Raw genomic sequence first — 24541 nt, forward strand, 5'->3', positions numbered from 1 at the left:
TCATGAAACAGCTTTGGAAGTGCCATACTGTAGGTGGAAGCCAACATAAGTTATTTTACATAGCCTGTTTAACTGGATTGATATGGCTTAACTGATCATATTCCAGACTCGTGATAGTTGCAAATACCATTCAGTTGCACCGGGGGAAATGAAACCAAACAGATCTTCTATTTCCCAACATTTATTGATTAATTACTTTCCCATCATGAAAATGTATCCCCATTCCCCAATCAAATACCTTCATCGATACCACAAAAAACAGACAAATACAACTTTTTATTCCAATCTGGCAACCCTCATAAAATCTGACATAACACCATTATCCCAAAATATAAAGTGAAACAAAGCACAGAAAACAGCATTAGCATTAATAAAATCAAATAAACGTAAGGCTACTATTATATTACAAGTATTTTGGTGACAACCTGGTTTATTAAAAAATGTTGGTTGTTAACACTTTTTTTAAATAAACTACCGTTCAAAAGTTTGGGGTCACTTAAAAATGTCCTTGTTTTTGAAAGAAGAGCACATTTTTTCCCATTAAAATAACATCAAATTGATCAGAAAGACAGTGTAGACATTGTTAATATTGTAAATGACTATTGTAGCTGGAAACGGTTGATTTTTAATGGAATATTTACATCAGGCGTACAGAGGCACATTATCAGCAACCATCACTCCTGTGTTCCAATGGCACGTTGTGTTAGCTAATCCAAGTTTATCATTTTAAAAGGATAATTGATCATTAGAAAACCCTTTGGAATTATGTTAGCACAGCTGAAAACGGTTGTCCTGATTAAAGAAGCAATAAAACTGTCCTTCTTTAGACTAGTTGAGTATCTGGAGCATCAGCATTTGTGGGTTTGATTACAGGCTCAAAATGGCCAGAAACAAAGAACTTTCTACTGAAACTCGTCAGTCTATTCTTGTTCTGAGAAATGAAGGCTATTCCATGCAAAAAATTGCCAAGAAACTGAAGATCTCGTACAACGCTGCCTTCGCAGAACAGCGCAAACTGGCTCTAACCAGAATAGAAAGAGGACTGGGAGGCCATGGTGCACAACTGAGCAAGAGGACAAGTACATTAGAGTGTCTAGTTTGAGAAACAGATGTCTCAACTGTCAGCTTCATTAAATAGTACCCACAAAACACCAGTCTCAACGTCAACAGTGAAGAGGCGACTCCGGGATGCTGGCCTTCTAGGCGGAGTTGCAAAGAAAAAGTGATATCTCAGACTGGCCAATAAAAAGAAAATATTCATATGGGCAAAATAACACAGACACTGGACAGAGGAAGATTGGAAAAAAGTGTTATTGACAGACAAATCTAAGTTTGAAGTGTTCGGATCACAAAGAAGAACATTCGTAAGACGCATAAAAAATGAAAAGATGCTGTGTGAGTGCTTGATGCCATCTGTCAGGACAATGACCCAAACTATGCAATAACTATTTAGGGAAGAAGCGGTCAGCTGGTATTCTGTCTATAATGGAGTGGCCAGCACCGTCCCCGGATATCAACCCTATTGAGCTGTTGCGGGAGCATCAAGCCAATCCAGTTTGTGGGAGGTGCTTTAGGAAGCATGGGGTGAAATCTCTTCAGAAAACCTCAAACAAATTGACAACTAGAATGCCAAAGGTCTGCAAGGCTGTAAATGCTGCAAATGGAGGATCATTTGACAAAAGCAAAGTTTGAAGGACACAATTATTATTTCAATTATAAATGATTATTTATAACCTTGTCAACATCTTAACTATATTTCATATTCATTTTGCAACTCATTTAATGTATGTTTTCATGGAAAACAAGGACATTTCTAAGTGACACCAAACCTTTGAACGGTAGTGTATGTAAATAAGGTAATTCTGTTTATTTATTTTTAATACATTTGCAAACATTTCTAAACCTGCTTTCACTTTGTCATTATGTGCTTTTGTGTGTAGATTGATGAGGAACTTGTTTTATTGAATCCATTTTAGAATTAGGCCTGTAACGTAACAAAATGTGGAAAAAGTAAAGGGGTCTGAATATTTTCCGAATGCACTGTATGCTACAGATCCTTCCTCTGATCTATATAAAGTGACTCCAATCTGATATTGACGTGCTCTCTACCAGACAAGCTGAACAATTACTCTTACAAGCTTGGTCCAGAGTGTGCGAGCAAGGCAACAAGGCCAGTAAACTCCTTTCACATCAGATCCGTGAATCAGAGGCCTCACATTTAATCCCACAAAACAGGACCCTGTCTGGTGCTACCACAGTTATACATAAAGAGATCAATGATCCGTTTTTTAAAAATTACTCTGCGCTGTACAACTCCCTTTGTTGATTGATTCGTTCTCCGACGGTCTGAAAAGGCTTTCAATTGATACAGACTTTCATGACGGTTTAGAAGAACAATTTACACTTGAGGATATTGCAACTGTAGTGTCCGCAATGAAAAGTGGTAAATCACCGGGTTTGGACAGTTTTCCAAACTAATTTTAGAGGACCGAACGTTTTCCGGTCTGCTTTACCCATTCCTGTCTCGATTATTTGCAGAGTGCCTTGATACATTACAGCTACCGCCTAGTCTTTATCAGGCTTCAATTTCATTACTATTAAAGGAAAGCAAGGACCTCCTGGAATGTGGATCTTATCTCCCAATCTCGCTTTTAAATTGTGATTACAAAATCCGAGCCAAGCTCTAAGCTATCCGTATGGAGGGCTCGCTGCACCAAGTAATACACTGTGACCAGACTGGCTTTATGAGAAATAGGCATTTGTTTTTCAATATTAGATGCCTTATGAATATCCTGTATGCCCCAGCGTCTGGGAACCCGGAGGTGCTGGTCTCGCTCAATGCGGAAAAAGCTGTTGACCGCTTTGAGTGGGACTACCTAACAGCCGCCCTTCATAGATTTGGCTTTGGTCCCCAAATTCATTGCGTGGGTAAAGATGATTTATTTCTCTCCCATGGCTTCGGTACGGACTAATAACTTGTCCTCTGATTATTTTCCCTTGGACCGGATCCAGACAGGGTTGTCCACTCTCCACCAAATTAATTACTTACAAATCATACAATGTGATTTTCTGGATTTTTAGATTCCGTCTCTCACAGTTGAAGTGTACTGTACCTATGATAAAAATTACAGACCTCTACATGCTTTGTAAGTAGGAAAACCTGCAAAATTGGCAGTGTATCAAATACTTGTTCTCCCCAATATATATATATACAGTTGAAGTCAGAGGTTTACAAACACCTTAGCCAAATACATTTAAAGTCAGTTTTTCACAATTCCTGGCATTTAATCCTAGTAAGAATTCCCTGTTTTAGGTCAGTTAGGATCACCACTTTATTTTAAGAATGTGAAATGTCAGAATAATAGTAGAGAATGATTTATTTCAGCTTTTATTTCTTTCATCACATTCCCGGTGGGTCAGAGGTTTACATACACTCAATTAGTATTTGGTAGCATTTCCTATAAATGTTTAACTTGGGTCAAACGTTTTGGGTAGCCTTCCACAAGCTTCCCACAATAATCTTACTTTTTTAATTAAAAAAAAATACAACGTAAAATGTGATAACTAGGCCTATAGGCCTTAATTAGCATTCTTCTGTCTAATAAAATATATATCCCCCTCTATCACATCAGTACAGTAGCCTTTGCTTCGGAGGTGGAGGGGTTGGTAGCCTAAACATGATGCACACCTTGGCAAAGATTTTCAGCTTGCAGGCAGACACTGGAATAAGTTTCTGACTGACTGAGTGAGTGCTTTGCATAGGCGCGTTGTTCAGTTTTTTTTGTTGGACTAGAAGAAAATGCCTGGAATATAAAATAATGTTATTAACCGGTTTACATGCTTTTAAAATAACGGTTCTGTTCCGGAACAGTATGGATTACATTTGTTTCCGTTTCTGTTAATTATTTAAGTAAGTTATTTTCCGGTTTTCGGTTCTGTTCCCTGAACAGGTTCCAACCTCTGTGCAATATGTAGATTTTTGGGTGACCTGACCAAATTCACATAGAAATGGGAGTTATAGATCTGTCATTCTCATTGAAATCAAGTGTAAGACGCAGTAGATCTCTTCTATGCGGATTATTTCTATGCTTCCCGTTCTTAAGTTTTGTTTTTACTTTCGGTTTTGTACGCCAACTTAAAAAGCTGAAAAATATTTTGGGTTATGGAAATTTTAGATGGTTTTGAAGGTACAATTATTCTCTATACTATACTTGCTTGTTTTGTCACAAACTGAAATTAAGCAAACTATTAGTATATTAGCAATCAGGAAATGCCGGAGCGATTTCTGCATAATGCTTCTAAGTTAAATCGAGCAATATACCACAATACATCTTACTAGTAATACATTTCTTGTTTTAGAAACATCACTAAGCATGCTCATCAGTTTTTTTTGTGAAAATTTGGCAGAAAAAATATTTTGCCTTGTAAAAAATATATTTTCTAATCTACCTGCCACAGTGGCTGGTATTTAAAAAAGTTAATTTTAGGCCCTGCTCCTAGTGCAAGGAGTGGCTGAAGAGATACTATATATAACTATATATAACGAGATTGTCTCCGCCCTAACAATGGAAGTCGGTGTCCCAAAGGCAGGAAGACAGGCGGTCGGTCTGCTTATCGTGGAGCAAACCCTTTCGCTTCACTGCCTCTTCTTCTTTGAGATTGGGTTGGCGGATCACATCCACATGTTAAAGTGCATACACCGCCATCTACTGTACTGGAGTGAGGACAGTCCCGGCCTACCTACATTAAATTCTCTTCATTATTTATGTTCCTCAAAGAAAGTGAAAAAGCCCTAGACACCACGTCCTCACCCTATTCTCTCCTGCCAACAATCATGTCCACATCTACACTTGGTTTCAGAAACATCCATGGAGGAACATTCCCCAATGCAATTCCCAGCCCTCTCTCTCTCCCCCCCAGTCCATATTCTACCAATAAGATGTCCTTCTGATCTCCCTTTCAAACTCACTCAGTCAGTAGGCTAATGCAAGTTTGTCCTGCCCTATCCTCAGTGGTAGTTCCCCACTATCCACCTACAATGCCTCAACAGGTGTCGTCCTGAAGGCACCCACTCACAGTCTAAGGACCGTTGACGGTATCCTATCCAGGCGCCTAGTACTGTTTTGGCTGCCAATCCATATACAAAGCACCCATAATCGAAAGATGACCTGATCAATGCCTTATACATATACAACAGTGTTGGTGTATCCAACCCCAAATCATACCCTGCTACTGCTTTTGTGAGGTTCAGCACCTTCCTACACTTAATTTCAATATACTCAACATGTCCCTTCCATGTAAGCCTCTCATTAAACCTCATACCTAAATACTTAAACTCAGACACCATATAGAATGGGGAGAACAAGTATTTGATATACTGCCGATTTTTCAGGTTTTCCTACTTACATTGCATGTCGAGGTCTGTAATTTTTATCATAGGTACACTTCAACTGTGAGAGACGGAATCTAAAACAAAAATACAAAAATCACATTGTATGATTTTTAAGTAATTCATTTGCATTTTATTGCATGACATAAGTATTTGATACATCAGAAAAGCAGAACTTAATATTTGGTACAGAAACCTTTGTTTGCAATTACAGAGATCATACGTTTCCTGTAGTTCTTGACCAGGTTTGCACACACTGCAGCAGGGATTTTGGCCCACTCCTTCATACAGACCTTCTCTAGATCCTTCAGGTTTCGGAGCTGTCGCTGGGCAATACGGACTTTCAGCTCCCTCCAAAGATTTTCTATTGGGTTCAGGTCTGGAGACTGGCTAGGCCACTCCAGGACATTGAGATGCTTCTTACGGAGCCACTCCTTAGTTGCCCTGGCTGTGTGTTTCGGGTGGTTGTCATGCTGGATGACCCAGCCACGACCCATCTTCAATGCTCTTACTGAGGGAAGGAGGTTGTTGAGCAAGATCTCGCGATACATGGCCGCATCCATCCTCCCCTCAATAAGGTGCAGTCGTCCTGTCCCCTTTGCAGAAAAGCATCCCCAAAGAATGATGTTTCCACCTCCATGCTTCACGGTTGGGATGGTGTTCTTGGGGTTGTACTCATCCTTCTTCCTCCAAACACGGCGAGTGGAGTTTAGACCAAAAAGCTCTATTTTTGTCTCATCAGACCACATGACCTTCTCCCATTCCTCCTCTGGATCATCCAGATGGTCATTGGCAAACTTCAGACGGGCCTGGACATGCGCTGGCTTGAGCAGGGGGACCTTGCGTGCACTGCAGGATTTTAATCCATGACGGCGTAGTGTGTTACTAATGGTTTTCTTTGAGACTGTGGTCCCAGCTCTCTTCAGGTCATTGGCCAGATCCTGCCGTGTAGTTCTGGGATGATCCCTCACCTTCTTCATGATCATTGATGCCCCACGAGGTGAGATCTTGCATGGAGCCCCAGACCGAGGATGATTGACTGTCATCTTGAACTCCTTCCATTTTCTAATAATTGCGCCAACAGTTGTTGCCATCTCACCAAGCTGCTTGCCTATTGTGCTGTAGCCCATCCCAGCTTTGTGCAGGTCTACAATTTTATCCCTGATGTCCTTACACAGCTCTCTGGTCTTGGCCATTGTGGAGAGGTTGGCGTCTGTTTGATTGAGTGTGTGGACAGGTGTCTTTTATACAGGTAATGAGTTCAAACAGGTGCAGTTAATATAGGTAATGAGTGGAGAACAGGAGGGCTTCTTAAAGAAAAACTAACAGGTATGTGAGAGCCGGAATTCTTACTGGTTGGTAGGTGATCAAATACTTATGTCATGCAATATAAAATGCAAATTAATAACTTAAAAATCATACAATGTGATTTTTGTATTTTTGTTTTAGATTCCGTCTCTCACAGTTTAAATGTACCTATGATAAAACAGACAGACCTCTACATGCTTTGTAAGTAGGAAAACCTGCAAGATCGGCAGTGTATCAAATACTTGTTCTCCACACTGCATTTGCAGCCTAAAATATTGAACCTTCCTCCTAGAATACACCATAAAGCAGGACTTGGCCAGAGACATCCTAAACCCCCATGTTAGAGACCAATCTTCCACAACTCTCACAGCTTCTTGCATCTTCCTCATCACACATTTGACATTCCCACCTCTCTTTCATACTCATCTGCATACAAAGCCACGCCCACTCCCTGTCCCACCTCCTTAAAGATGCAATTTGCAGAGAAATCACTGCCATTTCCTGGTTGCCAAAATTCGAAAAGTCAGCCTAATTTCAGTTTGTCACAAAAAAGCAGTCAATGTAAATAATAATTTTACCATCTAAACCACTGTGAATATATATTTTCCATAACCAAAAATATTGTATTTTCAGCTGTTTGAAGCTGGTGTATAAAAGTGAAGGTAAAAGATGCAAAAATGAAACTTACAAACAGGCAGCATAGAAATCGTACACATGGAACAGATCTACCGCATTTTAGACTTGCTTTCTATGAGACTGACAGATCTATAACTCACATTTCTTCTATGTGAATTTGGACAGATCGCCCAAAACGTTACATATTGCAGCTTTAAATATGTAATCTATCATCAGGGTTAACAACACCGGACTAACTACACTTCCCTGAGAAGAAACATTGCCCACTTAAAACCACACTGACAATTCTGACCCCACCTTCACCCTTATGACTCAATCGAACTTGATCAACAACCCTTCCCTCCACATGGTATTGAAAGCTTTCTCAATGACAAAATACACAACACTCATCACCTCTTTTATTGTCAGGGCCTTGGCTATCTCTGTGCTAACTGTCATCAGGGCATCCATGGCAGACCTCCCTCTCCTGAACCAACTCTGTGCTACGCTCATCAAACCCTTAACTTCCCAGAGATACAGTACATCATCCTACTCACTATCATCTTTTCTGTCAAGTCACACATGTTGGATGTCTGCGCGATCAGCCGAAAACTGCACGCCCTAGCAGCATCTTTACCTAGTTTTACAAACGGCAACACCACAGCACATTTCCACCCAGCAGGTACCACCCCAGTCATCCACAGCATATTAAACAACCCTAACACAGCTTCCAACACACTGTCCGGTGCGTGCTTAAATATCACATAACACACCCTCGAAGAGCAGTCCGCCTGCAGCCCTCCAACACCCTTGTCATCTCAAACACCCTTGTCATCTCAAACATGCCCTTACGAAAAAAGATTGCAGTCAGAGTGCAGTATAACTCCAGTGCACTACAGTATGCTGCAAATACTGCATCCAAAATACTTTTATGCAGTAATTTTGCAGTGTAACGGCAATACGAGTGCAGTACACTGCAGTTATTCTGCAATTACTGTGTCCAAAATACCACAGTCAACTGCAATTACTGCACTTTCAAAGCTGTAATAGTTTTTGTAAGGGTAGAGAACTCATCCATAGCTTCTCCTGACTCCCCCTTTCTCTTTAAGACATATCCATGCTTCTTTAACTTTTCAATACGTCTCTTCTTACTCTCATAACACAGGTGCTCACATCTATGAACCGCTGCATTTGTCTTTTCTGTACTTGATACAGCTGTGACGTTTTCTTCTACCAACACTGGAATTCCAACTCTGCTTTTACTCCGCTTCGCCTCTTCGCTGTAAACTGTCCCAAAGTTCAACAGGGATCGACTATCTCTGCTATCGATATATTTTTCTCTGCTGTGTGGCAGACTGTTGTAGTCGATTCATAGCTTTAAAATGTGGCGGATAAATAAAGATGTCCCACTCAGGCCGTTTACAATTGAAAAAAATGGTCACAGTTCCGGTCTGCTTAAGGGGTGTTTCTCCCATAGGCACCAATGCATTAGCAGCTGGGTCTCGTCCGCTTAGTTCATTGATTTGTATATGAACCAGAAAAAAGGAGCGAGTGAGATGTCTCGCTTCCTGTTTTATCTCTGATAGCTATGATCCATATCCGATTTCGGATTTCCTGATATGATTAGGGGTTGGGAAAGAACGAAGTTCATTCAATTTAGCTAGTCTTTTCTGAAACGTAACTGTTTCGTATGATTTGGGCATTTAGAGTACGATGTAACTCAAGTATTACGATTCAGTAAACGTACAAAGGCAAAGCGCTGTTTTTATTTGTGAAAAGAAGCGGCTAGGTTAGCCAGCTAGATTTAGCTAAAGCCTTTAGCCTGCACTGTTGAAATGTCTGCCTCGGCCGGTGTCTCTCCGTCAGCCCAGGGCACTGCCCTGGTCAGTCCAGGCACGGGGATGTCCATGTTTCGGTGGCTTGAGGTTCTGGAGAAGGAGTTTGACAAGGCGTTTGTTGACGTCGATTTACTACTGGGAGAAATCGATCCAGATCAAGCTGACATCACCTACGAGGGTCGTCAAAAGATGACAAGTCTCAGCTCCTGTTTTGCTCAGCTTTGCCACAAAGCCCAGACGATTTTTCAACTTAATCACAAAGTCGAGGTGGGCACAAGCTTTTCTTGTATCAATGTTAAAAAGTATGTGTATGATCATCTGGTATGTAAGGGTGTGCTGGTTATGTATGAATTATTAAATAGCTGTCAGAATGTCACTTTCCATGACAGTGCGTCTCTGCCCATCCAGCTGACTGTCAATTGAAATAGCTAATTGACATAGCTAATCAGGCATCACACACACACGATTTGAGTGCCCCTCCACGTTGACAAATCTATTGATGAGAGAAACAAAATGAAGGATCATGCTATCCCTTACTTCACGTATGACCTCACCATGCTCACATTAATGAATGTTTGATCAGGAGTGTAGTTGACTCTGTCAACAAGACTTTCCCAGCAATTCCTGACTACCATAGAGCTCTTATTACTGCATGTAAATCAATACTGCATTTCAGCCTTCAGCTTCAGCTCAATATATTGCTGAGGCCCCCAACAACACCAGAACGTCATTGCCTATTAGGCTATTTGACGTGGCTAAAGTAAACAACATTTGTGGAAAATCCGCTATCATGCAATTTGCGAAGTGCCTCAGTTTTCTGTCCATTGGCAGAGTGTGTGACCATTTAAAATGATTCTAAGATATATTGAGAGAAAATAGGTTAGATCTGCATTGTTACATCCTTACCTAGGCCTACATGTTTTCTATCGGCCTACAGTAGTTTTATGAGCTAATGGTAGGTTGATACAATGGTCATATTAGATGGTGGTTGTCCCCATGTCAGGTATTGGGTTTATAGCAGGAAGGGTAAATCAGAAGCCCATGCTAAATATACATCAAAGGCCCCAAAAAATCCATGCCTTGTGCGGCCAGTGGCCATTGTGCCCTTCTCCCTGAGTGCTGCGTGCTCCATCACGTGATTGGGTCTTTCTCACAGGCTACAAGTGAAGGCTACACATCGGATCAAATTCCGAGGTGCATATTGAAGATATTGGAAGAACGTCCACATTTACTTTTCTTCAGCCAACAAGATGAGTAGGCATAATGGACAGCAAAAGCACTAGCCTATGTCAATCTACTATCCCCCATAGTACAAAAGTCAACCTATTCTGTGCGAGAAATAAATATTTGTTTACTACATGATTCCATATGTGTTATTTCATAGTTTTGATGTCTTCCCTATTATTCTACAATGTAGAAAATAATAAAGAAAAACCCTGGAATGAGTAGTTGTCAACTTTTGACTGGTACTGTATGTATGCATTTTGTTTTGTTTTAGAATGGACCATTATCATGCACCTGTATCAAAACAGGGGCATCGGGAAAAATACATGTCATCTATGCACTTAAATAGCGAATGGAAGACACTTTTCTCCATGGTTTATTTTCATGCCAGGCAAGTAGGCTATACTCCTGTTGTAAATATAAGCAAAGTGCTTAATATTAGGGAAGTTGAGAAATAAATATAGAAAGCTGGTGCGATTCTCCTCTTTTTAGTAAAGGCCATCACTCTGTTTGCTCACGCAATTGCATAGCCTATGGAAATGTTGCGCAGCATGAGCTCAAGGGTTCTCATGAAGTGTTTGATTAGATTTTCAAATACATTTGCATTGTCGTCAGTGATTAGAGGGACAATAGAGTGCTGAGTACCAGGCAGTTAGCAAGTTTGGTAGGCTACTAATGACCAGCAGCATCAGAGCTTGGAGAAGCCTAATCACCGTGACTATACGGTCACTTGGAATTTGACTGCCCTCATGACTCGTGACTGCCGATGCGGCGGTAATACGGTCACCGCAACAGCCCTATTTAGGCCTGCCCTACTAGACTGTTATTGATTACCAAACATAAAAAAGTGATTGCTTAGCTATTAAGACTTCCTCAGCCTCGTCTCCGGACTGTTACTCGGGTATTGTTTATCAGGAAGAGGTCAGCCGGACGCCTGTTTTTTCCTTCCTTCATGCTTAGAGAGCACAGTGTTTAGGAGCAAGGATATAGAGACTCCAACCACGAGACACACATTCCACACTTGCCCAACACTCTGTGTCACATCAGGAAGTCCTGCCCCTTTTTGACGTGTGTGTGTGTGTGTGTGCATTTGTCTGCTTGCATGCGTGTGTCTGTATGTGTCTTTGTATTTTGTTGGTTTGGCGTGCAATGCCAGCAGCTGCACTGTGTAGGCTAATGTTTCTCCTGATGTAGCATACTGCCACCTGTGTGTCCAGACATGTGGGCTGTCTCAGTCTGAATAGGCAAAAGTGGTCAGCAAACAGACACACACACTCCTAATGTCCTGAATTATTTAAACTTTTTTTCCCCCTACTACCCTCCATTTGAGGAGTAAATACAGGCTAAACTGTCTTAAATGGTGGGTTGTACTGTAGAATATTCTAGGCCTGTTTGATTTAGACTGGGTCTCTATTATAATGAAGGCCTGCCTGATTACTACAATGATAGATGAGTCTCTGTCTGAGGATGATGATTGATAAATCATTTAGGAGACGGGTAGTTTAGTATTCAGGTAGATTCACATGAAATAATCACACTCCTCTTTCATCATCATAGGTGGAGTGAATCCTAACCTTATTCAAAGAATACTGTGGATCAATTCATTCCTACAGCTGTGACATGCAGGTGGCCCCATTTCAATGCCATAAATAAATAGATGAATTGTTCTCTGCACTCCACTCTGCTTCCTGTGTTGCCAAGCTGAATAAGCTCCAGAGACAAGCACAAATATATCTATTTTTTTCCCAGGGTTTTGTTGTGTACAATAGACAACCTTCAGCACAAGATCTGTAGGCCAATTCATTTTGGCACAATTCCTTCAGGCTTGAATAACAAGGAGCCTGCTTTCTAAGAAAAATAGCATTGTAAAATCTGATGGAGAACAGAGTGGAAATGTAAAACGGGAAAAATCAAAAATGGAATTTGATCCGTGCTGGGATAATGATTTGGACCTGGTACACTTGACTTGACTATACATACATGATGATGAGGGTTCCTAAGAATCTAGGAAGTCTGAAGAAGTGTACAATTATGTAACTCTGTCTGTCTGACTCTCTCCCTCTCTCCTCCAGGCTCAGCTGGTTGGCCTGCGATCGGAGCTGACTGACGTGCAGGCAGAGAGGGTGGTGGTGGAGAGGGAGGTTCACGACCAGCTCCTCCAGCTCCATGCCATGCAGCTGCAGCTTCACGCCAAGGCTGGGCAGACCGTGGACTCGGACTCCATCAAAGACAGGATGGTAGGGCACCGACCACACACCCTTACACCCACACGACTCTCGCTCTAGTTTCTACTACGTACGTCCTACTGTGGTTTCTTATGTCGCTGTTCCGTCCGAGAATAAAACTACCTGAATGCGTCTTGGACATTCTTGGGAAGAAATACAAATACCTTTTTTATTTTTTTATTTTTTTTACCGTTGTTGATGCGTTACTGTACCTGAATCTTCGGACTGCTAAATTATATTATGGTATACCTGCTAAGGTTCCAGTGGGCCTGTAAAGTGGTAAATGGTCGCATTCTTCCCCACTGCTTGGCTGTGATTTTCTAACCTCTGACCCCTTCTCTGTTCTTCTCACCTTAAGCCTGTTCCCTCAGTGGAGGAGATGGTAAGTGTGTGCATGTCCTCTGTGTGTTTGTTGTTGTTTGGTTGGGGATAGCTGTGCGTCTGTGTCTGTACTCATCCCACCCTCAAGTTCTGTCTTTTCCTGCTCTTGCTAACAACAGTTCATCAACAAGTCCAACAGGCTGCCTATGGGGCTCATGCTGGCAATGACTGACAGTGACAACTGATCTGGAATTATTGTAGCTTTGTTACATTGTCTATTATTGCCTATTCATGTATGTCCGTGTTGCCCCATTTGATTGGAACGTGCATGTTTTGTTACTTGGAACGTGTTTTGTTTCAATTGTCAAAAAAGCGCAAAGGGAAGTCAATGATTTCCAGGATGTGTGTGTGTGTGAGTAACCCAGTTTGTGTGTTGTTCGTTCTTAATCAGCAGAAGTGTCAATGCTTTGAACTTATGACAGCCAAACCCACAGTCACCGATCTTGTTTGCGTGTATTTTGTTACCAAGTAGATATTTAATTTCTGCTTCACCGATACTGTATCCATGTTTGTCTGTGACATGGTCTTTGTGGCTGCAGTCCAGCCTGTGAGGATGCAGCAGTGGACTGCTCTTTTCCTGCTCCCTGCCCTGCGGGCTGCAGTGCCTGTCGACTGCGCTTCCTCTAATGTTGATCAGAGGAGATTGCTCCAACCTCCAGTCATGGCCCATTCTCTCTGACTCCTCAGTGGAGCAGGGATGGGTCTCTGTACAGCAAAGTGCCAGCTGACCGGAGTAAAGCACTTTCTCTGTAGAGTTTAACTCAACCATTTCTCTTTGTGTGTGTGTGTGTGTGTGTGTGACAGGAGAGGGAGCTGCAGGACAACAAGAAGGAGAAGGTGAAGGAAGTGAAGTTGGAGGCAGAGGTCAAGCTGCATAAGAAGGAGAATGAGGCCCTCCGCAGGCACATCGCCGTACTGCAGGCTGAGGTCTACGGGGCTAGACTGGCAGCCAAGTACCTGGACAAAGAGCTGGCTGGAAGGTAACCCTAGCTCCAGCTCCAACCCTAGCTCCAGCTCCAACCCTAGCTCCAGCTCCAACCCTAGCTCCAGCTCCAACCCTAATCTTGACATAACGCAAATAGGATCTTCCCCTCCAAATTCCCAATTTAACCCCTGATCAGGGCCATATCCATTTTTCCACAAACAGAAGCAAGCAGATTTGAAATAGGGAGGGACTACCTGAAACCAATAATGCTGGCATTGGTAACTGGTTGTCTTTGTGTCCATTGTCTCCAGAGTTCAGCAGATCCAGTTACTGGGTCGGGACATGAAGGGGCCCGCTCATGACAAACTATGGAACCAGCTGGAGGCTGAGATCCACCTCCACCGCCACAAGACAGTCATCCGAGCCTGCAGGGGGCGCAACGATCCCAAGAAACCCCTACCTTCTCCAGTAGGGCATGTGAGTAGACATCAGAGCCATCGCTAGGGGATTGATCTTAATTGTAGTTAAGGTATTTGTACTGTTTGCTTTTCACTATTTATTTGCCTGTTTGATCTCTCCCTCAGGAAACAGATGTACTGAAGAAGACCCAAGGAGTTGGTCCTATTCGTAAAGTAGTGCTGGCCAAAGAAGATCACGAGGGACTTGGAATTTCAATCACGGTAACCTCCACCAATTTAGCCCAAACCAGAAAGTGTTAAATGCTATGTCTTAACCCGTAGTGTGTTGCTCATCTGTCATGGTCCATACCTTAATATGTGTGTGTATGTCTTATTTCCGGATGGAAAGGGTGGTAAGGAACACGGGGTGCCCATCCTGATCTCAGAGATCCATCCTACCCAGCCTGCGGAGCGCTGTGGGGGGCTCCATGTGGGTGATGCCATCCTGGCTGTCAACAGCATCAACCTGAGGGACGCCAAACACAAGGAAGCCGTCACCATCCTCTCACAACAGGTCAGACTCGGCTCCTGGGAGAGAGAAGGGCTGAGTGCTCGCATCTTGAATTCAGGCAAACTTAGCCTGCTGGTCCAGATATGTTTGCTTTGTTATGTTTGTTGTCATGCTATACATGTATGACACAATGACTGCATTGAAGCGTTGGTCCATGTACACTAAGGGACCATTCTAAGTAAAACAATAGTAAAAAGCTAAGACATTCTTTTTGTGATTTCAAAAGCATTTATTGAGTTGGGGACACCTTTTTGTGTGAGTCTGTGTGACCATTTAGTGGTTAGCCTGGGGGTTAAAGCTTTTACTGAGAGTCAGTCATCTCTCCTCTCTCTAAAACATCAGTGGTGACCTCGGTCAGTCTACAACCGGAGGTTCATGCTGGGGTTAGTCAATTCAGCCTGCGGGACTGCTGCTCTGCATTGGGGGGGGAAACAGTTAATCATGCCTCAGCAAACCAACAAATGAACTAAGTAAGCTCTTGTTAAGTTTTGTCTCACCCTCTGTGGTGTGTGTGTGTGTGTGTCTCCTCCAGAGGGGAGAGATAGAGTTTGAGGTTGTGTACGTAGCCCCGGAGGTGGACTCTGACGATGAGAACGTGGAGTATGAGGATGACGACGGCCATCGCTACCGGCTCTACCTAGATGAGCTGGAGGAGGGGTCAGCCGCCAGCAGGAACAACGGCACCGCAGACTCCGCATCGCTACAAGGTATGTTATGTCTACTGTACCTCATTATTCATAGAAAACAAACACATTGTTTTCATAGTAGTATGGCTTTATTTTAATGTGCGTGCATTTTAAACAATGTTGTCTTACTTCACATTTCGCTTGCTTTATACAAATGGGAGTCTTTGTGTTAATGTGAAAATGGACTTTAAAGAGTGCCAAAATGACATGAGCATATGGGAATGAACCGAAAATGTAGCGTTTCATCCACCTGAAAGGCCCACAGAAGGTGATGGTAGATCCTCCAGTAAAGAGAGAGTATTCACGTCTGTCTCTCTCTGTCTCTGTGCCTACTGCTGCAGCTCTGGAGAAGATGTCCGTGAGTGACAGCCCGGAGAACGGAGACACCGGGATCTCCAGTGAGACGACATCGGAGGAGACCCTGTCTAAGGCTGCTGAGTCCGGAGAGAGCTCGTCATAGAGCGGGGGGGGGGGGGCTGAAAGACTGAAGTGCATGTGTGTTTGTGTACTATACTGTATGAGATTTGAGAGACTGGCCTGCACCAGATTCCCCCGGAGGATATATGTGGGGATAGAGTTGACTCATCATTAAGTTGTTATGGAAACACACTCGGAGCTCTGTTGAATTCACGTTACTATCTTCGTGCAGTGGTGAGGAGCCAATTAGATTAGACCCGATATTGAGGAGAGGATGTGGGTCTAGTTTGGAGAAGATGGTAGATCTCTCAACTGAGTGGTATTTTTCTCTGTTTGCGTATAGTTACTGATCCTTTTTTCCCCCCACACTGACGACACTACCTTACTGGGACTGCCCTGCTGGTAATGAATACTATTTTACAAGGCCGAGAAAGATCTTCTCCCTTCATAAATGTTGGCTTTTATTTCTCTCTTCCACATGTAGCTATTGTAGATGAGGGTTTTTCTCTCAACTTGAATGTTCATCTTCTACCACTGATTATGGTATCGATGTTGAATCCCACATCAAACCTGCACCGCTCTTAGATCCACCTACCAGTAGGCCTAGTCCTTAGTGTTCAGAATATGAGAGAGCTACATTCACCTACTGTATGTCAAAACAGAATGTACAGTGAAAGAATTCTAACTATATCAGCTATGAGGGTGTTCCATCTGTGTTTGATCAATGGTATCACATAATGTCACCATAGTTCAGTGTTTAAATGCTGGATACATCTGTTTTTCAGTCCTCTGAGCACTCATTACACAATGTTTTTCTTTAATGGCTCAGTTAAAAAAAATATATATAAAAAAAAACTCAATATAAAATCATTTCTGGGTAGCAATCGATTAAAATGGTTAAATAGAAGCAAATTGCTCCTCAGCAAGAGCAGTTTCTCAAGCAAGAATTGTGGTAGAACTGTCTGAGTGGTTTGAGCGAGGAGGTAAAAACTAGCTGTTATTGGCAGAGAGGTTTGGAACTCTCTCTTTCTTATTGGTCTAACAAATGTACCACCTGGTGATGTCAACAGGCAGGCAAAATCTCCATCCCACCAAAACTGGCTGAAATGTCAGGTGATCTTTTCAAACAGCTCTTATACTAAAAGGGCATTATCATAGTTAATGGTGATTAACTGACCAGTGTTTTTGCAAAGTTGGGCTATATCTTCAACATTACACGGACAATGATATGATTCGCGTGTGTATAAAGCACTGCAAATTGAGTCGTCTGTAAGAGGAAGTGAGCGGTCAGGGGGACAACTCAAAAGGACAGAATAGGGAGACACCGGATTGGAGGGCCAAATCTTGTCTTTTCAGTTGTTGTCACGTTGACCAAAATCAGAAGTGCAATGTCTTTATTTTTCCCCTCTTAAACTCAACTAGGATTTCTCCTTTGTTCTATTCCCTTTTAACAAAGTACATATCTTGCCTTTTGGATGCATCTCCCAAAAGTCCATCGTTGGTTGGTTTTCCCCACCCTTCTCTACTGTCAGTGGCAGTCAAACTGTCTTCAGACTCGTTAGGACCCAAAGATGACTGACAACAGTGTGTCTGCTGCACTGTGTTCTGATATCTTCTTTAAATGTATTTATGTCACCTTTATTTAACCAGGGAGGCCAGTTGAGAACAAGTTCTCATTTACAACTGCGACCTGGCCAAGATAAAGCAAAGCAGTGCGACAAAAAACAACACTTACAAACTTAGTCAATAACACAATAGAAAAAACATATGTACAGTCCGTCATAGGTTGGTAACCTTATCTGAGTGATGGGGGTTTGTTTTCTAGCTTTATTCAATTCATTTTACACAACCAAAAGGTTTCTGTATATGCAAAGGATAATAGCAATAGAATATTTTTATGCACGATCCATTTATTCAAATTCACAAACTATCATCTTAGACTATAGAAATAAATCTGTATATGCTATATTAATGTATTAGCTATTTTAAAATAATTTTTGTAGATCATATTGGAATTTAGCTACTGTAGTAGCATCTCTACTTATTACAAATGTACCCCCATGGGTGGGGTCATGACAATCTGCAGCCTTGTGTTCTAGTGTTGATTTCATTCATGGCCATTTCTTATCAGTGAGGCTAAACTGCAGGTCCGGTTTTGGATGTAAATTGCGCTTTGATCTAACTCAAATGCTCTGCATGAAGGATGTGTCCACACCCTGCTTAACGTTAGTGAAATGAGAGCGGCACTAGAGACCGAGATGTCATGCCATAAAGAATGTTCATCTTTCCGCTTGTTGCCAGGGATTTCGCCTGAAGGAACAAAGGCTACCTTTTTGTACACAGTTTTTTTTTACCCGACCTTGTTTTCTTAATGTTATTTTAAAAGGGGTCTCTGAAGTATCTGTACGTAATGTATAACATTAAATAAACAAATGTATTTGCCCAATGTGGTCTGTGGATAGCCCTGCCGTCAGGGCTCAGATCTCTTGAAGGATTCAATCTTCACTAGGTTGAAATGTGAAGATCCAAATGTTTGAATGAGGAACAGAATTAAGTGGAAGTTAATTTTTTCTGATCTGTTTGTTACTATAATATTGCTTTTGTTCAGTGAACCACAATGAACACCAGGGGGCGATGTAAACTGTAGAACCAGTCGGTACAGTCTGAGTTTATACATACATGAAATGTTGCTGATTCAAACTGCTGATCTTAGTTATGGTAAAAAAAAATTGCCAAATACTTTAAATAGGCTGCAATTTTAGATTTGAACCGTTTAAGCCGTTTCGATGGGAGGCACAGTACAAAACAGATGGGCCTTCAATCAATTGCATACTCTTTACGTCCTTTCATCTCCTCAAAACCCATTGGAGAAGGTCAGAGGGGAGGGACATCAGGCTTGGTTTTGAGGATACAGAGGTCTCGAGTAGTATGCAATTGAGAAAAAGCCATACTCTTCAAGCTCATATGAACAAAGTCAGCAGTCTGCAAGAAGAGACATGACTGGAATTTGAGGGGATAAGCTGAATAGCTAGGAGCAGTGTGTTCACAGAGAGCTGCTCTGAGTCTGAGCTTTCATGTAGTTTTGGGTTGGAGGCTGGAGGTGTAAACAGTGTTCCACACCCCTGTGTGAACGACCAAGCCGAGGCCACTGGCAGACACCACCTCACACACACACACAAAACAGACTAGGCTTGAGTAGAGCCTATCTCCATCAGACCATCACCCTACCCCCCCGCTTCTGAAGAGACCAGTGACGTGTTATCAGGGTCCTCAGATAGGCCGTCATACCCCCCACAACCCAGCTTTCTCCCCTCGGGTGGGCCCATAGCTGGGAGGACTGGGCAGCAGCAGTGTGGCTGATCATCAGCTGCTTCCCCACGACCGACACCAAACTGCCACATTCCTCCACAGACAGACACAGGCTGAGTGGAGGTGGGGGGGATCCTGCAAACTTCCTGCTTCTTTGGGCGCTGGGACTGGAATGCCGGGCATCCTAGGGCCGAGGCTACGGCTGCTGAGAAACACATTTTCACATAGTAAAGAGACCTTGACATGAAGTCAACTGCTGGTGTTTTTATTCAGGGCTCAGCTTACAGCCAACATGCAGTAGACACACAGAACGTTTTGAAAGAGTGACATCACAGAGAGAATAACTTCTCGCAGTACATGTACATACAACCCAGCTGAAAAGATCTCCCAAAAATATTTCACAGAAATGAAAGAGTTCTTAGCTCGATCCCAAGTTCTGTCTTCAGTACACAGCAGCAACACCACACGCACAGGTGCTTTAAATACAGTCGACAGCATTTATTCCATTTCTTTTTTTCTTTCCTCTTGGCAATATACATTTTCAAACTATGCCCTTGTATGTACACACCTATACACAATCGACTAGACTGTAGTATTGGTACCATTCAACATGGCTTTGTATTCAACATCCATTTAAATGGAACTGGCCTGTATAGTAGTTCACCATGTCCAGCTAAACACAGCTCTGTGATGTGTTTCAGTCCAGTTTACTCCCCTAAATCCCCTGCCGGGCGCTCCTCAATACGCCAGACTAACTGTAAACACTCTCCTGTTGCCTTTTCATTGGCTCGCTGATCCCACTGACCAGATTTGCCTCCAGACTGACACAGAGCAGCGATGCAGCCGTCGGCTTCAGAGCCCCCTGCAACATGGTGACAAAGCCCCCATTGTGGGGGACCCCATGCGGTGACACTAGTCCTTTCAGTCACTTCATTCACAGTGTGTACTTACAATTCTTTGTTAAGAGCACGGACTGACTTTGTTAAACATCCTATAGTAGGACCCGCTGGGGACAAATCTACCACTTTTAACTGGGGTGCTGCTTTATTTAATAAAGCACTCTGCTTCCTCTATGCTTCCCTGCTGAAAGCAGCTTAACCTCAGACCGAGAGATTCTGAAAGCTTTATCGTGACCTCAAAATATACTGTACAGTTAAGGAACGAAGTCACATTATTTCGTAATGTATATTACAGTCACAAGCATCAGTCACAGTTGAGAATGAGGAGAGGTATTTTCCCATTTTCAGGATATTTCCTGTCTCCATCACCATTTGCTTTTTAATAAAATCACCCCACCCCTTAAAAGAAATAGGACAGTTGAAGTAACTATCTGTATTTTCTTATTCACAAAATGTCTGCCAGCACAGCCTCAGATACAAGCACTGTCGTCTCCCACATTCCTGAAAGTCAGTTGAGAAATAATTTAGCGGTTGTGTTTGCTACAGTAAGCTCAGTCCAAAATGGCCGTGAACTGATCAAAATCACAGTTTGACAGTTTATTCCTGTAGTCCCAGACATGTTCCATCTTCAGGTTCCTCCAGAACTGCCCTCAGGGTCTGGTCTATGGTCCGGCCTGTGGCCCATGGTGGGAGCCACCCTCACACAGTCCCTGGGGGTGGAGTAGGTTTCCAGCACGCCTGGCTTGGCCTGGGGCCTCTGGTAGTCTGAGAGGCCACTGCTCTGGCCCACAGGCTTGTTCACCTTGGGGCTGTCGTAGACCCCCTCAGAGTTACTGTGTCCCCGGTCTATTTTGAGCTGGGGTATCTGGTAGCCCCCGGAGGAGCCCACCCCTGCCTTCCTGTCCAGGGTTTTAAAGGATGGGGTCTTGCTGAGGACCACACCTGGGACGCTGTAACTAGCCGGGTCGGGCAGGAACCCGTCCTTGTGGAAGGTGTGATGCTCGATGATGGGCGTGGCGTACTCTGGCTCCTGGTTGGTGAGAGGCAGGGCATACTGGTTGGCTGTGTGCAGGTAGTCGTAGTGGGTGGAGGGGTTGCTAGGATCCTCTTTGGTCTCCGTGTCCATAGGCCGGAACGTAGAGCCCTTCCTGGCCACTGTGCCAACACCAATCATCAGAGGCTGCTGGTACTCTGGAGGACAAGGACACAGGCCACTTAAGAACAGAATACTACCAACTTTATTACTGGTGATCAAATTTAGAATGAGCATATTAAAACACCAAATCAAAAAATTGTTTTCACTCAGTTATAATGAATAACATGACTCTGTTATAGATCAAAAGGACACCAATTTTTCAACACGGACATTATCTCTTTGATTTCTCTGCATATACAGGTAGCAGGTTAACAGTGCACAGGGAGCCTGTGATCTATCTAAATATAGAATATTCAACCCTGGCAAAGTATGTGAATCATTAATAATTGGTGCCCTGAAGGGAAGCTGTGGATTATTAACAGTAGCAGTAGACCATTATTCATCTGGCTGCCTCTCAGCCTGTCAGGAACTATTCAGCAGACTAGTAGAGGACTTTCCAAAGTCAAGGATTACACCGGCTAGCCTCCTGCTGGCTCCAGCTTTAATGATCAAACCCTCTCCAGCTTACCCAGAATTACATGTAATTACTGATAAGAGCCAGAGAAGAGAGGATCGTCAACTGGCTTTACAGGCCATTGTGTGATGTCTTCTTACTTTGTATGGTCGGTTCACACACTGAGCCAGGAGCTTACAATGAGTTCTAGATTACCTTGGCCATGGAGTGAGCAGAGAACTGTAAAGCAGAGAATTGTGTGTGCGAGAAGGGTCACAGTTACTGTGAATGGAGTTGTCTGTAAAGAGTGGAGAGCTTGACTTTCAGAGTTCACCACCACACACTGCCTGGGTGATGGAGTAATTATGGATCAATACAAGTAACCCAGCCTCTCGTGAAGGAAGATGGAAGTTCAATAGCAGGTGGTGGTGCCTAAGGCCTAGGGCTGTTACGGTGACTGTATTACCGCCACACCGGCAGTCACAAGCCTTGAAGGGAGTCAAATTTAATTATGATCATTTAGTCACGGTGATTAGGCTTCTCCAGGCTCTGATACTGCTGATGGTCATTAGTAACCTACCAGACTTGCACACGACACCTGTGAAAGGAAATTTGCAACACAAACAAACATGGAGGAGAGTGAACGTGACACAGAGCACGGAGGCACGGAGCTCGGCCCTAAAAGAGGGGCTACTTCGGTCACATGAACGTGGTTTGGGTATGAAAAGTCTGACACGGACCAGAAAACAGTCCTCTGCTAAATATGCCGCAGGCCTCAAATACCACTAACCTATTTTACCACCTACGCAAGAATCATGTCAAACAGTACGGTGAGAGTCTATGGATGAGACCCCAAAAAATGTGTAGAGTGCTCAAAACAAACCCCCAACTTGCTGAGGCTTTTGCCCGCGGCAAACCATATGAAAAAGAATCAAAGATGGAAGGAGATAACAGCTGCCGTTACAACTTACATCTGCAAAGACATGGTCCCAATTTACACGGTGGAGAAACAGGGGTTTCGTGAGTTGGTGCTAACACTCTGCCCAAGGTACCAAATGCAAATTGATTTGTGACATGTATTAAATGCGAAAATAACATGCAACGCGGGCAAGCTGCCCGAGTTACACCAGGAACGCACAATCCCTGCATCAGTGCTCAGACTGTCCGCAATAGGCTTGATTGAGGGCTTGTAGGCCTGTTGTAAGGCAGGTCCTCACTAGACATCACCGGCAACAACGGTGCCTATGGGCACAAACCCACCGTCGCTGGACCAGACAGGATTGGCAAAAAGTGCTCTTCACTGACGAGTCACGGTTTTGTCTCACCAGGGGTGATGGTCGGATTCGGGTTTATCGTCAAAGGAATGATCGTTACACCGAGGCCTGTACTCTGGAGTGGGATCGATTTGGAGGTGGAGGGTCCGTCATAGTCTAGGGCAGTGTGTCACAGCATCATCGGACTGAGCTTGTTGTCATTGCAGGCAATCTCAACGCTGTGCATTACAGGGAAGACATCCTCCTCCCTCATGTGGTACCCTTCCTGCAAGCTTATCCTGACATGAAAGTTACATTAATTAATCTAAATTAAGCATATACCTATTTCTTTGTTAAACGCTCAACACAGAATTGCCGCATGTGCGCACTCCAGCAAATTATTTGGAGAAAATATCCCTTCTATTTTATTCAGCTTTGTAAAATAATATAAAATAATGCCACAGAATTCTAAGCTAATCTTATCTACTAAATGAACTAGTGTAGCCCACTGCCATATGGCATAGTCAGATCAGGACCTAACATAAAGACAACTCAGTATGCTATTCTGTTCTTCTGAAATAGACTACATTTTCTTAATTTCATGTTTCTTTAGAACTTATTGTGAAGGTGTAGGCTATATTACATGGATTTATTAAACTGGATTTATTCAAATGTAGATGTTCCAAAGGTCTGCATCAGTGGTTTGTAGGTTGTGTGTGGAAGCCAGGAGATGCCAAACGTGTTCATGCTAATTAACGGTCAATTACCATGGGACAGGCAGTTATTTGTTTGACAATCACCAGCTGACGAAATTTCGTGACCGCCACAGCCCTAGTGGTGCCGCCACAGCCCTAGTGGTGCCGCCACAGCCCTAGTGGTGCCGCCACAGCCCTAGTGGTGCCGCCACAGCCCTAGTGGTGCCGCCACAGCCCTAGTGGTGCCGCCACAGCCCTAGTGGTGCCGCCACAGAATGCTTCTATATTCACTTCCATGGGTGCCTCAGCCTCTTGAGTTGTGATGATTGGACGTGTGAGAGTATGGACGTACGTCTCAGTGAGTGCATGTGTCCTCACCTGCCATGGTGCTGGTGACCAGGTCTAGTTTCTGTATTGGGTCTTTCTCTGAACTGTAGCTGATGGTGAACTCTGTGGACTGGTGCCTGGCAAACGGCTGCTTGATCTGCTTCCAGCAACCTGAGGGCCGGCAGGCAGTAAAAAGACAACTCCACAGACAGACATAATGACAGGACTCTAGCATGGAGAGATAGCACATATATAAGCCCCAGATGCAAGCCCAGGCCTGACTGAATTTTCACTAACCACAACCCCCCACTACACAGCACAGACATGTTGTCACAGATCAACAAATGGGCTCTGGTAGTTTCATTAAAGCAGCCATAATGATAAGGAATGATATGTAACCTGTCCACTGCCCGGGTATCACTATAACATGGATTATCCTGCCTACAGTTTGTAAACAAAGGATTCTAGGGCTCATCTTCACCATACATGTTG

At 43.3% G+C, this 24541-nt stretch overlaps 2 protein-coding genes across 3 annotated transcripts in view; one reads left to right on the plus strand and one right to left on the minus strand.

The window, feature by feature from the left end:
- The first annotated feature begins 8683 nt into the window (after nucleotides 1-8683).
- On the plus strand, nucleotides 8684-18423 carry gopc (golgi associated PDZ and coiled-coil motif containing). Of its 2 annotated transcripts, XM_021600422.3 has the most exons (9): nucleotides 8684-9417; nucleotides 12447-12611; nucleotides 12958-12981; nucleotides 13785-13960; nucleotides 14217-14382; nucleotides 14490-14585; nucleotides 14713-14877; nucleotides 15407-15581; nucleotides 15902-18423. In XM_021600422.3, the coding sequence occupies exons 1-9, from the start codon at nucleotides 9148-9150 to the stop codon at nucleotides 16018-16020; spliced, it is 1356 nt and encodes a 451-aa protein (XP_021456097.1). In that variant the 5' UTR covers nucleotides 8684-9147; the 3' UTR covers nucleotides 16021-18423. The 2 variants fall into 2 exon arrangements, with proteins under 2 accessions (XP_021456097.1, XP_021456098.1); XM_021600423.3 differs by lacking the exon at nucleotides 12958-12981 and having other exon boundaries at nucleotides 8721-9417.
- Nucleotides 18424-19535: 1112 nt separating this feature from the next.
- dcbld1 (discoidin, CUB and LCCL domain containing 1) overlaps nucleotides 19536-24541 on the minus strand; it is a 38452-nt gene continuing 33446 nt past the window's right edge. Inside the window, exons 14-15 of the mRNA XM_021600424.3 lie at nucleotides 24101-24220; nucleotides 19536-21376 (exon numbers count right to left, since the gene is read on the minus strand). Coding sequence (XP_021456099.3) covers nucleotides 20814-21376; nucleotides 24101-24220 — 683 coding nt within the window. The 3' untranslated portion in view covers nucleotides 19536-20813. The remainder of the gene's footprint in view (nucleotides 21377-24100; nucleotides 24221-24541) is intronic.

The sequence above is a fragment of the Oncorhynchus mykiss genome, chromosome 4, assembly GCF_057628025.1.
Source record: "Oncorhynchus mykiss isolate SJ-2025 chromosome 4, ASM5762802v1, whole genome shotgun sequence".
In the NCBI taxonomy this organism is placed as follows: Eukaryota; Metazoa; Chordata; class Actinopteri; order Salmoniformes; family Salmonidae; genus Oncorhynchus; species Oncorhynchus mykiss.

Bases quoted from the DNA above. Each gene is read 5' to 3' on its own strand.
- gopc (XM_021600422.3), top strand. From the start codon at position 9,148: ATGTCTGCCTCGGCCGGTGTCTCTCCGTCAGCCCAGGGCACTGCCCTG. The intron at 12,982-13,784 runs GTAAGTGTGTGC...TGTGTGTGACAG, and splicing joins TTCCCTCAGTGGAGGAGATG to GAGAGGGAGCTGCAGGACAA. The intron at 14,878-15,406 runs GTCAGACTCGGC...TGTCTCCTCCAG, and splicing joins TCACCATCCTCTCACAACAG to AGGGGAGAGATAGAGTTTGA.